General features: G+C 44.9%; 1 protein-coding gene across 1 annotated transcript in view; it reads right to left on the reverse strand.

The window, feature by feature from the left end:
* Window positions 1-13,763, reverse strand: part of CNTNAP1 (contactin associated protein 1) — a 157,891-nt gene that overhangs the window by 79,709 nt on the left and 64,419 nt on the right. The window contains exons 7-8 of the mRNA XM_075349990.1: window positions 11,168-11,308; window positions 6,429-6,690 (exon numbers count right to left, since the gene is read on the reverse strand). Coding sequence (XP_075206105.1) covers window positions 6,429-6,690; window positions 11,168-11,308 — 403 coding nt within the window. The remainder of the gene's footprint in view (window positions 1-6,428; window positions 6,691-11,167; window positions 11,309-13,763) is intronic.

Consider the following 13,763-nt stretch of genomic DNA (forward strand, 5'->3'; position numbering starts at 1 on the left):
TGCCGCGGATTTGCCGCGGATTTGCCGCGGATTTACCGCAGGTTTGTCCCTGCAATAAATAATAAAGATAATCGATAGACAGATAATGGATAGAGGGAAAGATGGATAGATGAATAGATAGAGGGATAGATAGAGGGATAGATAGATAGATGAATAGATAGATAGATAGAGGGATAGATAGATAGATGAATAGATAGATAGATAGAGGGATAGATAGCTAGATGAATAGATAGATAGAGGGATAGATGGATAGATAGATAGAGGGATAGATGGATAGATAGATAGAGGGATAGATGGATAGATAGAGGGATGGATGGATGGATAGATAGATAGATAGAGGGATAGATGAGAAAAACCTATATAATGTTCCACCTCCCTGCATTTTCTAAGCTGGCACCCTTTAGTGACTTTCATGTGGCACTTAGGCTACTTTCACACCTCCGGTTTTTGCTATGCGGCACAATCCGGCACTTTGCATGAAAATCGCAACCGGTTTTTTTTGCTGCCGGTTGCGATTTTCCTGCATAGACTTTAATTAGTGACGCATTGTGCCGCATGGCCTTGCGTTCCGTCCGGTTTTTGCCGCATGCGGCAGATGTAGCCGATGCGGCGGCCGGATGGAACGTTGCCTGGCACGTTTTTTCGTGCGGCAAAAAAAACCGCATCGCGCCGCATTCGGCCGATGCGGCGCATTCTTCAATGCATGCCTATGGCGGCCGGATGCGGCGCGATGCGGCAATAACCGCATCCGGCCGCCGCATGCGGTTTTTGCCACTGCGCATGCTCAGTAGCATGCCGCAAGCGGCAAAAACCGGACTGGCCGCACAGGAAAAACTTATGCAAAGGATGCAGTGTTTTCACCGCATCCGTTGCATAGCTTGCACAGCCGGATTGAGCCGCAGAGCTCAAGCCGGATGTGTGAAAGTAGCCTAAAGGGTGCTTAGCCTTGTATTTAGCCATAAAATAAATAAATAATTAAAAAAAAATGACGTGAGGTCCCCCCATTTTTTGTAGCCAGCTAGGGTAAAGCAGACGGCTGCAGCCTGCAGACCACCGCTGGCAGCTTCACCTTGGCTGATAATCCAAAACAGTGGGCACCCCACGCTGTTATTTTAAATTATATAAATAATTTAAAACAAAAAACGTGGGGTCCCCCCCCATATTGGATCACCAGCCAAGGTAAAGCGGACAGCTGGGGTCTGATATTCTCAGACTAGGGAGGTCCACTGTTATTGGACACTCCCCAGCCTAAAAATAGCAGGCCGCAGCCGCCCCAGAAGTGGCGCATCCATTAGACGTGCCAATCCTGGCGCTTTGCCCCAGCTCATCCCGCGCCCTGGTGCGTTGGCAAACGGGGTAATATATGGGGTTGATGCCAGATGTGTAATGTCACCTGGCATCAAGCCCTGGGGTTGGTGAGGTCAGGCGTCTATCAGATACCCGACATCACCAACCCAGTCAGTAATAATTAAAAAATAGACAACAAAAAAAGTTTTATTTGAAAAAACACTCCCCAAAACATTCCCTCTTTAACCAATTTATTGAAAAGAGCACAATCAATTCCACGTCCGGCGTAATCCAATAAGGAAGGGGGGGGGGCACGGCGATCCATACCATAGTCGCTGTCCCAGTCAATGAAAAACAGAATGTTCCCCATTGGCTGGGAGAGCAATGCAGTGACCTGAGCTAACATCAATAGGTCAGCTCAGGTCACTGCAGGGGATGACGAGCGCTGCCATCAGGAGCATAGATGAGATCATTACCTTCTGTGATCATCTCCTGTACTGCTGACGTCAGCGCTGTCACTGACTTATCGCGAGAGCCCGTGACGTCACCGCTAGTGACAGTCTCGGGCCGCTCGCGAGACGGGCATAGCCAGCAGTGACAGCGCTGACGTCAGGAGGCAGGAGATCGTCACAGCAGGTAATGATCTCACCTCCTGACAGCAGCGATCGTCATCCCCGCGGCTCCCAGCACTGCAGGGTGTCAGTGTCTCCCTGCGCTGCCGCGTGACAGGCTGCTGACACTGCGGGCAGACACTGACACTGCAGTGCAGGCAGCCGCGAGGCCGGAGCAGGACACACACTGCACGGGCACCTGGAGGTCGCACGGAAGTGCTTCTGTGCGGCGTCCAGGGAGTGCGACGTGTGTTTACTCCGCCTCCTCTTCCTGGCATAATGACATCGCTTCCTGCAAAACCGCAGGCAGCGATGGGCATTACCGCAGGTAATTCGCGGCTATTCCGGTGGTATACCGCACATCATTGCTACCTGCGGAATACCCCCGGAATACCGCAGGTACCTGCGGAAATTAATGGACATGCACATTTTCTCAAGAAAGTTTCTCGAGAGAATTTTCTCAAGAAATTTTCTTGAGAAAAATCCGCACAGTGCGCACAACTATTTTTTTTTCTCATTGAATTTCATGGGAAATGTCTGCACAAAGATTGCAGACATTTCTCAAGAAATTTCTGGGGCAAATCCGCGGGTAAATCCGCGGGAAAAACGGTATAGTGCGCACATAGCCTTAGGCTGGGTTTCCAACTTAACCTTGCTTGAGCTTTTTCCCATAGTGGCGGCTGTCGCTATTTGGGGACCGGTTCTGCAGAATAAGCGCATTTTGTTTTGGACAGACAATATGAGTGTAGTCCATGCGATTACTTATTTGTCTTCCTCTTCCCCTCTGGTGATTAAGTTACTCAAGTCCTTAGTTCTTAGATGTTTGGAACTTAACATCTGGTTTCGCGCCTGTCATGTCCCTGGTTTTCATAATTCCACTGCTGATGCCCTTTCTCGTTTTGATTTACAGAAATTTCGAGAGCTTTGCCCTCGGGCTCAGCTGGATGGCTTGCCCTGCCCTGCCGGTATGTGGAACCTCCTTCTCAGCAACTGATCCCGTTGGTGAGAGCTTCCGTGGCCCCCGCGACGTGGCAAGCTTATGGTAAGGCATGGTCGGAATGGCTGAATTTTGCCGGGCAGTCCCCGATTGACACTTCAGAATCTGCCCGTTTGGCAGTTACAGTTCGCTATTTGATCTTTTTGCGTGATTCTGGCTTTTCCGGGTCTGTTGCCTGTAGTCGTTTAACTGGTATCGCCTTCCATTTCAAGCTTCGCGGCTGGTCGGATGTTACAAAATCTTTTATGATCAGTCGGGCCATTCGTGGTTGGTGTCAGTTGACCCCCCGCCGGGAGCATAGACGGCCTATTTCTTTTACACTGTTGTCTCGCCTCATTGGGGCGGACCGTAATTTTTGTTCATCCCCTTTTGAATCTGCTCTTTTTGCGGCTTCCTTTGGATTGGCCTTTTTTGGCGCTTTGCGAATTGGTGAGCTCCTGTCCTCGTCAAAGCATCGTCCCGGCGGCCTCCGGCACAATGATGTTACAGTTTGCAATGGGGGTTTGCACATTCGCATCCGTAAGTCCAAAACGGATCCGTCCGGCAGGGGCTCTTGGATCCCCTTATTCTCTATCCCTGGCCCTGTCTGTCCCATTGTTTTGGTTAATGACTATTTAGCAGTGCGCCACACTGGTGTGTCCTTTTTATCCCACAAGGATGGTTCACCACTCACGAAGTTTCAGTTTTTGTCCCTCTTTTGTAAGTGCCTTCGATCGTTTGGTTTAACCCCTACCGAATTTGGTACACATTCCTTTAGGATAGGTGCTGCCACCGAGGCCGCGAGGGCTGGTTTGTCCAACTCTGAGATTCAGCGCATCAGTAGATGGCGCTCTTCTTGCTGTGCACGCTACGTTAGACCTGATTTATTGCTTTACTAATTTTGTTTCTCTCTATAGGCGGTGCTAGGCCGACGGTGTGGCTGTTGGGCCACTCTTATATTTTTTGGGCTGGCCAGAGAGCGGCGTATCGTCCGGGTGGAAGGTATCTTGGTTTTCGTGGCCTCGAGGTGCATTGGAGAGGCATCAGAGGCCTGATGTGGCCGCAGGTTCTCCCGGAGGTGGTTGGCATCGCTCAAGTTGCTGCGTCTCCGGTGATTCTCCTCATACATGCCGGGGGCAATGATCTTTGTTCCTACTGGCTTGCGGAGCTCCTGACTACTATGAGGTCTGACGTGGATAAATTCCATGGTTTCTTTCCCGAGCTGGTCTTCATTTGGTCTGAAATAATCCCCCGCGTTGCATGGCAGGGGGCTCGCGACGCGGCAGTGGTTGAGCGGTCACGCCGTACTCTGAACGCGAGAATGTCTCGTTTTGTTCATTTTAAAGGTGGCGTAGTCGTCAGACACAGGCAGCTGGAGGGGGACAACTCCAGCCTTATGTTGCCGGATGGAGTCCATCTGTCGGACATTGGCCTCGATATTTTCCTATCAGGCCTCCAAGATGGCATTGAGCAGTCACTCCTTGTAATGGGTGGGGGTCGGAGCGCTGTCTAGGGACTTTGCTCCTCCGTGGCGGTCAATTTTGGAATTGTGTAGATCAAGCGAAGGCTGATTGCGTCGGGAGTCCGGCCTGGCATTACGCCTCGTCTTGATAGCAGTATGGATTGGTTGGATATTTGCACAAATTAATGTAAAAGCTGTGACCGACCTCAACCCAGCAAAAGATCAGAGTTTTTTGGATGTTTGCACTTGATTATCTCTCCAATAAAGTTTACTTGTTTTATTACAAATGTGTGTTTTGTTCGGGCATGGGGGGTTGGTTTTGGTGGTGGGTCTCGGCAGTCTATGTAGTAGGTGTAATAAAAATATTAGCAATTACCTCCAATTAGAAATGTAGTATAGTTCTCCTGATTCACTATGTCGCTTACCTCATGTTCAGGGCATTGCAGGACCTTAGGTGCCCATGGTTATGACCACAAGCAACCGACTAATTAACTGTGACTATATGTAAGGTTTTTGCTAATATTCTTATTATTACACCTACTACATACTGTGATATTATTTTGGAGATGGGAATAACCCTGTAAGTATTCACTATTAGCTTTGATGTTGTTTAGTCTTATACAAGTCTCATGCCCCTGGTGCTTCTTTTGTGCGCAGCATAAACTGACCTGCAGTACGAATCTGAAATCTGCAAAATTTTGGTTTCTCTTGCAGGTACGCTGAGTGTTATGTGTGGATTTTCCCCAAAATATTGCATTAGATGTGGAAAATCCACTAGTAAAAGATGCATATGCATTTTTAGCGTGTTTCCAGGGCAGATCAAAGTGCGTATGACCTCAATGCAGGCTAGTGTGCATGACGTAGGGCGCATCATGCTAACGGGGCTCAGAAGGAGATCGCCGCAGAGAGAAGGCGCCAGGCCGGAGAGAGGATGCACTGGATCGGCGAGCAGTGTCACCCATTGGACCGGACCGCTCCCCTAGGTGAGTATTATAAAAGAGATTTTTACATTATACAGCGTGGCCTGGGCTCTTATATACAGTATTCTGGAATGCTGTATATAAGAGCTCAGCGCTCAGTGGTGGGGGCCGCAGCTTACAGTCGCCAAATCTGGTGAGAGGTTCCCTTTAAGGCTGCATGCACATATTGCGTTTTTTGCCACATTTTTTCTTGCAGATTTTTACAAATCTGCAAGGAAATCCTTATGCCTGCAAAGTCTATGAGAATCCTTAAGAGGTACTTTGAACACTACGACATTGCAGGTGCAATGTCGATGGGGTCAAATCGAAAGTGACACACATCCGGCGTCACTGTCGACATCGGAGTATGTGAATCCTTTTTACTACGATTAACGAGCGCAAAAGCGTCAAAATCGTATGATCGGTGTAGCGTCGGTCATTTCCATAATTTCGGAAGGACCGATGTTACGATGTTGTTCCTCGTTCCTGCGACAGCACACATCGCTGTGTGTGAAGCCGCAGGAGCGAGGAACATCGCCTTACCAGCGTTCCGGCTGCAATGAGGAAGGAAGGAGGTGGGTGAGATGTTTACGTCCCCCTCATCTCCGCCCCCCTGCTTCTATTGGCCGCCTGCCTGTGATGCCACACGACCCGCCCTCTTAGGAAGGAGGCGGTTCGCCAGCCAGAGTGACGTCGCAGGGCATGTAAGTGCATGTGAAGCTCCCGTAGCGATAATGTTCGCTACGGCAGCTATCACAAGATATCGCAGCTGCGACGGGGGCGGGGACTATCACGCTCGGCATCGCTACCATCGGCTTGCGATGTCATAGTGTGCAAAGTACCCCTTAGTGTCCTGCACACATTCAGGACTTTCCTCGCAGATTTCGTTGCAGAAATAATCTGCAGTATGTCAATTCTTTTTGTGTTTATGGTTGCATTTTCACCATTGAAAGCAATGACAGAAACACATTACAAAAACGTGGCAAATTGTTTGAAGGTAGAAATGGGCCCCAAACCTCTTGGGTCCCTGTGCAGCTGCACAGTCTGCACCAATGAGATGTCTGCCCCTGGCCTAATACTCTCATTTGAACAAATCCTTATACACTACTAGAAGGACAAGATCTACTACTCACCAGCCGCAAACACCAGCTTCTTTCTGTGAGGCTGGGAAATGGTCACATTGATTTGACCTTCACTCAGAGCCATTTCCAATGATCCAAAGGAGCCAGCAAAGTTGGTGAACATCAGAAGACCAACAGTGTCCCATGTCCGAAATTTAAAGCTCACCATCAACTTTAAATTGGCAGGAACTCCTGGTATCATTAGATAGTTGTTACTACCAGAAAATGTGACCGGAACATATGGCATCTCCACACATGAGAAGCGCACCTTGCCCTGTGAGGTGACCCAAAGAACATGTCAATAAGAGCTATATAAGCTGGCGGTGACATTAGTAAAGGACAAGGAGATGGATAAAACAGAGGTACTGTTATAAATGATCAGAAGACACATTTTACATTATGTTATAAAGTAAGAGAATCATGGAAATGAAGATGGATACGACATGCACATTCGTTTTCAGAATATTCATAGCATACAAATGACGAGTGGCATAATTTGAGAAAAATTATTGATTCAGCCCAGCACGGAGTTCAATAGCACTGTTGGTTCTGAGTGAATGAGCAGCTGCAGGCGTTTGTAAACCAATTACCAAGGCTCACATTCCTCTCATACAGGGCAACATGCTTTTATCCAAAATTATTGTCACTGATGTCTGAGGGAATGCTCATTTACTGCTTAGCAATGATTATAAATTATTCCAAACCTCAATCATTCCTAAAGGCAAAATTACACTGGCAAAACCACTTTTCTATAACCTCATAACAATAAAGAATTATCCTGCTGTTGTACATATGCCCTTCAGAATCCTTCTTCTTCATTCTGATGTTTACTTCTTCCCAGCTGTTGTATACTTCCTTGGACTAGTCTCTCTATACATGTTAGCTTAGGGAGACACTCCAATGACTGGCACATACACTCAGGATATATGTGGCTGACAGTGGCCATAGTTGGTACAGAGGCCTAGGCACCAGTCCACAAAGCCTATTGGAAAGTAAGATGAGTTCCCATGGCAACCCATTAGGCCACGTGAGTTTGTGATGAGTTTTTCCATCAGTATTTGTAAGCCAAAACCAAGAGTGGGTAAAAAATGCAGCAGTGGTGCCCGTGTTTCTATTATACTTTTCCTCTGATTGTTCCACTCCTTATTTTGGCTCACAAATCTTTCTTTGTTCTAACGGTCTTCAGCTTGACCTCGAGCCATGGCAACTTGATGGATGAATGCTCTGTAGTAAGATCCATCTTGCACAATCCTAGGTAGGTCTAACAAAGTCTTTTCCGGCGTTATCTTTACTGTATGAAGCCATCAAGTTACTGGTCTTCCTCTTTGCCTTGTTCCTTCTAGTTTCCCGACCATAATCTCCTTCTACAGTTATTCCTCTCTTAGTATGATGTGTCCAAAGTAGGAAAGTCATAAGTTGGTGATTCTTGCTTCAAGTGACATGTCTGGCTTGATTTGTTCCAAAATTGAAAAATTGATTTTTGTTCTTTTTGCCATCCATGGTACTGATAACATCCTTCTCCAGTACCACATTTCACAGGCCGTTGATTCTTTTTCTGCCTTGTTTCTTCATCATCCAGGTTTCTCCTCTATATTTTGCTACAAAAAAGACCAGACTATGTACAATCCGTGTATTCATCACCAGTACAAGGTTCCTTGAGTTGAAGACCTTGTCCAATGACTTCATTGTTGATTTGCCCACAACTATTCTCCTATTGACGTCCACCGTCATTGCTGCATCTTGAGTGATCATTGATCCTAGTAGGTGGAAGTCGTTTTCAACATTCAGTTCGTCGCTGTCCATCTCAAATGTATCCCGGACGTACCTGGCAGTAGTCAATATCTATGTCTTCTTTATATTGAGTAGGAGTCCCATGTTTGAGCTTTAAAATACTTACAAATACTTGGTTACAGATACTGAGGTAAAAAACTCATCAAATACTCAATGTGTGCACATGGCCTTATATATCAGAGGCTGTTTGAAAAATAAAAACAGGAACCTGATTGGTTACTATGGGCAGCTACTCTGAATCAGTTTTGATAAATGTCCCCTCATATCTGTAGTCACTGGTGGTGTCCTTTGGAAGCATTTCCCTTGGTGGCTCATTATATTTCTGCTCAGGTTTCATATTGTTTTTGTGTTTGATAATTGACCATTGTAAAACGTAGGCTCAGGCTACACTACTTTTTAGCCTACACTACTACTACTGTATAAGCACTAAAGTGAAAATAGCCTACGGTGAAAATTATATGTTGTTACATTGGTGTTTGGGCACTTGGAGAACACAATATTGGTCTTTGAGATGACAGAACTGTAATCTGAAAATCTTTTGCAGCCAACCCTTGTACACTATGACTGAGGCTCCTAAATGTAATGTTTGCTGATTTCGACTTAAAGGGGTTGTCTCAAGTTTGGAAGTTATCTCCCATCCATGGAATAAGTAATAGCTTTCCAATCACTGCAGATCTGACAGCTGGGAATCCCAAAGATCCTGAGAATTGAGGCTCTTCAATAAAGCATTGGTTAATCAAGTACACTGCCACTTCATTCATTCTTAATGGGTGCACAAAAGACCAGCTGATTAAACTGCTTGGCTCTAGTGATCCCATTAAGAATGAAGTAGTGCGCATGATCAAACACCGCTCCATTCAGTTTGGGCTCAGGATCAGTGGAGGTCCCATGGTCAGACAACCACCAGAGATGGGGCTACCATCCAACTTGAGATAACCCCTTGATAAATTAAATACACCTATGACTTCAGTTATAGAAGTGATCTCTAGATACTGGAGATTTACCTAGGTGCCCTTTTAGGTTATTGCTTAACAGAGCTAAAACATCATGGTGTGCATTGAAGAATTCAGTGCTAAAGAATATTACCACATGGATGAAAACTATCATGTAATATGTTATTCATTGCTGTGACCTTTATACAGTCATGGCTGAAAGTGTTGGCACCCTTCAAATTGCTCCAGAAAATGAAGATTTATCGCAGAAAATTATTGCAATTGCACGTTTTTTTCCTTTAGGTGTACTGGTACAATACAAAAAAAATGAGAAAAACTGTGATGCTCATTCAAACTCACCTGTGGCAAGTAACAGGTGTGGGCAATATGAAAATCATACCTGAATCCAGATAAAAAGGGGAGAAGTGGACTCAATCTTTGCATTGTTTGTCTGTCAGTGCCACACTAAGCATGAAGAACAGAAATAGTAGAAGAGAACTGCCTGAGGACTTGAGAACTAAACTTGTTGAACAATATCAACAATCTTGATGTTCCTTTCTTCACAGTGCGCAACATAATCAAGAAGTTTACAACCCATGGCACTGTAGCTAATCTACTTAGACATGGACTGCAGAAAAAAAACTGATGAAAGGTTGAAATGTAGAATAGTCCAGATGGTGGACTAGCAGCCCCAACCAAGTTCCAAAGAAATACAAGCTGTCCTGCAGGCTCAGGATGCATCATGGTCAGCACAAACTATCCGTCCACATTTGAATACAATGAAATGTTATGGCAGGAGACCCAGGAGAAGCCCACTGCTGACACAGAGACATAAAAAATCTATACTGCAGTTTGCCAAAATGTATGTGAGTAAGCCAAAATCCTTCTTGGAAAGCGTCTTATGGATAGATGGCACCGAGATAGAGCTTTTTGGTAAAACACATCATTCTATTGTTTACCGAAAATGGAATGAGGCCTAAAAAGAAAAGAAAACAGTACCTCCAGTCAGATATAATAGAGGTTCAAAGATGTTTTGGGGTTGTTTTGCTGCTTCTGGCACTGTGTGCCTTGACTGTGTGCAAGGAATTATGAAATCTAAAGATTACCAAATGATTTTGAGTTGCAATGTAATTCCCAGTATCAGAAAGCTGGGTTGTCCTAGGTCATGGGTCTTCCAACAGGACAATGACTCCAAACATACTTCAAGTGGCACCCAGAAATGCACGGAAACATAGTGCTGGAGAGTTCTGAAGTGGCAGCAATGAGAATGGGTCTAATTCCCATTGAACATCTGTGGAGAGATCTTAAAATTGCTGTTGGGTGAAGTCACCCTTCAAATATGAGAGACCTGAAACAGTTTGTAAAGAAGAGTGGTGCAAAATACCAGTTGAGAGGTGTAAGAAGCTTGTTGATGGTTATAGGAAGCGATTTATTGCACTTATTTATTTCGAAGGATGTGCAACCAAATGTTAAGTTGAGGGTACCAACAATTTTGTGCAGACCATTTTTGAGCTTTTGTGTGAAATTCTGTCCAATTTGTATATTTTTTGCTGGGTTTTTTTAGTTGTTTCAATACACACAAGGGAAATAAACGTGTATAACAAAACATGTCCAATTGCTATAATTTTTCTGTGGGAAATACTTAATTTTCTGGAAAATTTTCAAGGGTGCCAACACTTTCAGCCACAACTGTGTCTCTGATAAAATGGTTATACAGAATTACAAAAATATGGCTGCTTCTTTCAAAAGTGCAACACATGTCCACAGGTTATATGAGGTATTGCAGCTTATCCCCATTTTCTTCAATGGAGCTAAGCTACAATTTCTGACGTTCAGACAATTTCAATTTTACATGTTTTATTTTCTTCATAGTTAGTGATGGGCGGACCCGTAAAAGTCCGGCTCTGCGCGGGTTCAAAAGTAATAAACAAAATTCAATGTTGCGCTAAATAAGAAAGAGAGGCATTTTATCACTTTAGTTAACTATTCCTCATTTTAGATACAAGTATTACCCATCTAAAGGCTCACCACAAAGCGAATAGAAGATTTATTCCTCCTTGCCAGGTCAGCAATGTGCACTCTATTAAAAACAATGTTCTCCAGGCAGCCGCGGAAGTTCTGCTTGTAAGTAACGGTTTTACCTTCATGTAAAATGCCAGCAAAAAATATCTGCAAATAGAAAAATACAAAAAATAAAATGATAAAAATGCAGGTCAACGCGAGCTACACTGAACGAAAATATAAATGCAAAACATTTCTTTTTTCCTCCCATTTTTATGAGCTTAATTCAAAGATCTAAAACTTTTTCTATGTACACAAGGACCTTTTTCACTCAAATATTCACAATTTGTCTAAATCTGTGTTAGTCAGCGCTTCTCCTTTGCCGAGATAATCCATCCACCTCACAGGTGTGGCATATCAAGATGCTGAATAGACAACGCGATTATTGCACAGGTGTGCTTTAGGCTGGCCACAATAAAAGGCCACTCTAAAATGTGCAGTTACAGTATTGGGATGGACCAGGGGGACCAGAAAACCAGACCGTATCTGGTGCTACCAGCATTTACTTCACACAATGTAACACATCTGCACATAGAGTTGATCAGGTTATTGATTGCGGTCTGTGGAGTGTTGGTTCACTCCTCCTCCCTAGCTATGCAAAATTGCTTTATATTGGCAGGAACTTGAACACGCAGTCATATACGCTGATTCAGAGCATCCCAAACATACTCAATAGGTGACATGTCCGGTGACTGAGTATGCTGGTCATGCAGGAACTGGGATGTTGTCAGCTTCCAGGAAATGTGAACACGTCCTTGCAACATGGGGCTGTGCATTATCATGCTGCTACATGAGGTGATGGTCCAGGATGAATGGCACAACAATGGGGTATCTCTGTGCCTTCAATATGGCATCAATAAAATGCACCTGTGTTTGTTTTTCCGTAATATATTCCTGCCCATACCATAACCACACCGTCATCATGGGCACTTCAATTCACAATGTTGACATGAGCAAACCGCTCACCCACACAACGCCATACACAGGTTTTCATCTGCCCTGTACAGTGAAAACCGAGATTCATCCATGAAGAGAACACCTCTCCAATGTGCCAGACTTCATGAAAGGTGAGCATTTGCCTACTCATGTCAGTTACGATGATGACTTGCAGTCAGAAGGTGACCCCAGTGAGGACTACAAGCATGAAGATGAACTTCTTGAGATGGTTTCTGACAGTTTGTGCAGAAATTCTTTGGTTATGCAAACCAATTGTTGCAGCAGTTGTCTGGGTGGCTAGTCTCAGACGATTTTGGAGGCAAAAATGCTGGATGTTGAAGTCTTGGGCTAGAGTGGTTACACGTGGTCTGCAGTTATGAGGCCGGTTGGATGCACTGCCAAATTCTCTAAAACGGAGACGGCTTATGGAAGAGAAATGACCAATCAGTTCACAGGCAACATCTCTGGTGGACATTCCTGCAGTCAACATGCCATTTGCACGCTCCCTCAAAACTTACAACATCTGTTATGGAAATAGATTTTTTTGGCAAAGGAGCACAAGCACAGATTTAGGCCCCCTTCACTCATCCATGTCTCCGATACGTGTGGTGGCTGTTTTCACACATACCAGAGACACGGACACACGTAGACCGATTAAACTCAATGGGTTTACTCACACGTCCATGCTCCAGACGGCGACATGACCATTTTCAGCTAGCAGCATAGGTGTCATATGGATCGCACACTGATGTGATCCATGTGACGTCATTGTGACACGTACTGGAGAAAACACATCACTTAAAAAAATAAATAAATAAATTATATTTACCTGTCTCCGTTGCTGCTGTAGCTTCTGGGTCCCGCTCATTATGGCTCATGAATATTCATTACACTGAACGTGGACCCGGAAGTAACAGCAGCGCTGGAGACAGGAAAGTATACAAGTCCATGTGGTATCCATATGTCACACCGACAGCACACCGACAGCACATGCAGAACACACACACGGACAAACGGATGGCCTTACGTACCTTCCCCACGGACTGTCACACACGTGCGTTTAATGCACGGATGTGTGAAAGAGGTCATAGACAAATTTATGAACAATATTTGAAAGAAAAAAGCCTTTTGTGTACATAGAAAAAGTCCTAGCTCTTTGAGTTCAGCTCAATGAAATATGGGAGCAAAAACAAGTGTTGCAATTATATTTTTATTCAGTGTAAACACTACTAGCCATACATACACTCTTCAATAATATATTTGCAGCACAAAGAAGGAAAAGTCTTTGAACTATAGCAATGAATGATGAAAAAATGGAAACATAGCGCCTCATTAATGAGGGGCACGCAGGAGCAGTATGCACTAAATTCATTAAGGGTATGATTCCACTTGCGTATGACTCGCACGAGTCTCGCATCGGTATCACCCGACACGGCGGCACACTCCCCTGAAAGGAGCGGGTGATCTGCATATATTTCATACAGCTGCACGCTCATATCTGGACAGCGTCAGGCCATGCCGTGTGATACCGATGCGAGACTTGTGCAAGTCATACGCAAGTGGAACCGTACCCTAAGAGGCACAATCCACTTATTGAATTTGGCATATCTCATCACTGGTGTTACCC

Source organism: Anomaloglossus baeobatrachus, chromosome 5 (genome assembly GCF_048569485.1).
Source record: "Anomaloglossus baeobatrachus isolate aAnoBae1 chromosome 5, aAnoBae1.hap1, whole genome shotgun sequence".
NCBI classification, from domain to species: Eukaryota; Metazoa; Chordata; class Amphibia; order Anura; family Aromobatidae; genus Anomaloglossus; species Anomaloglossus baeobatrachus.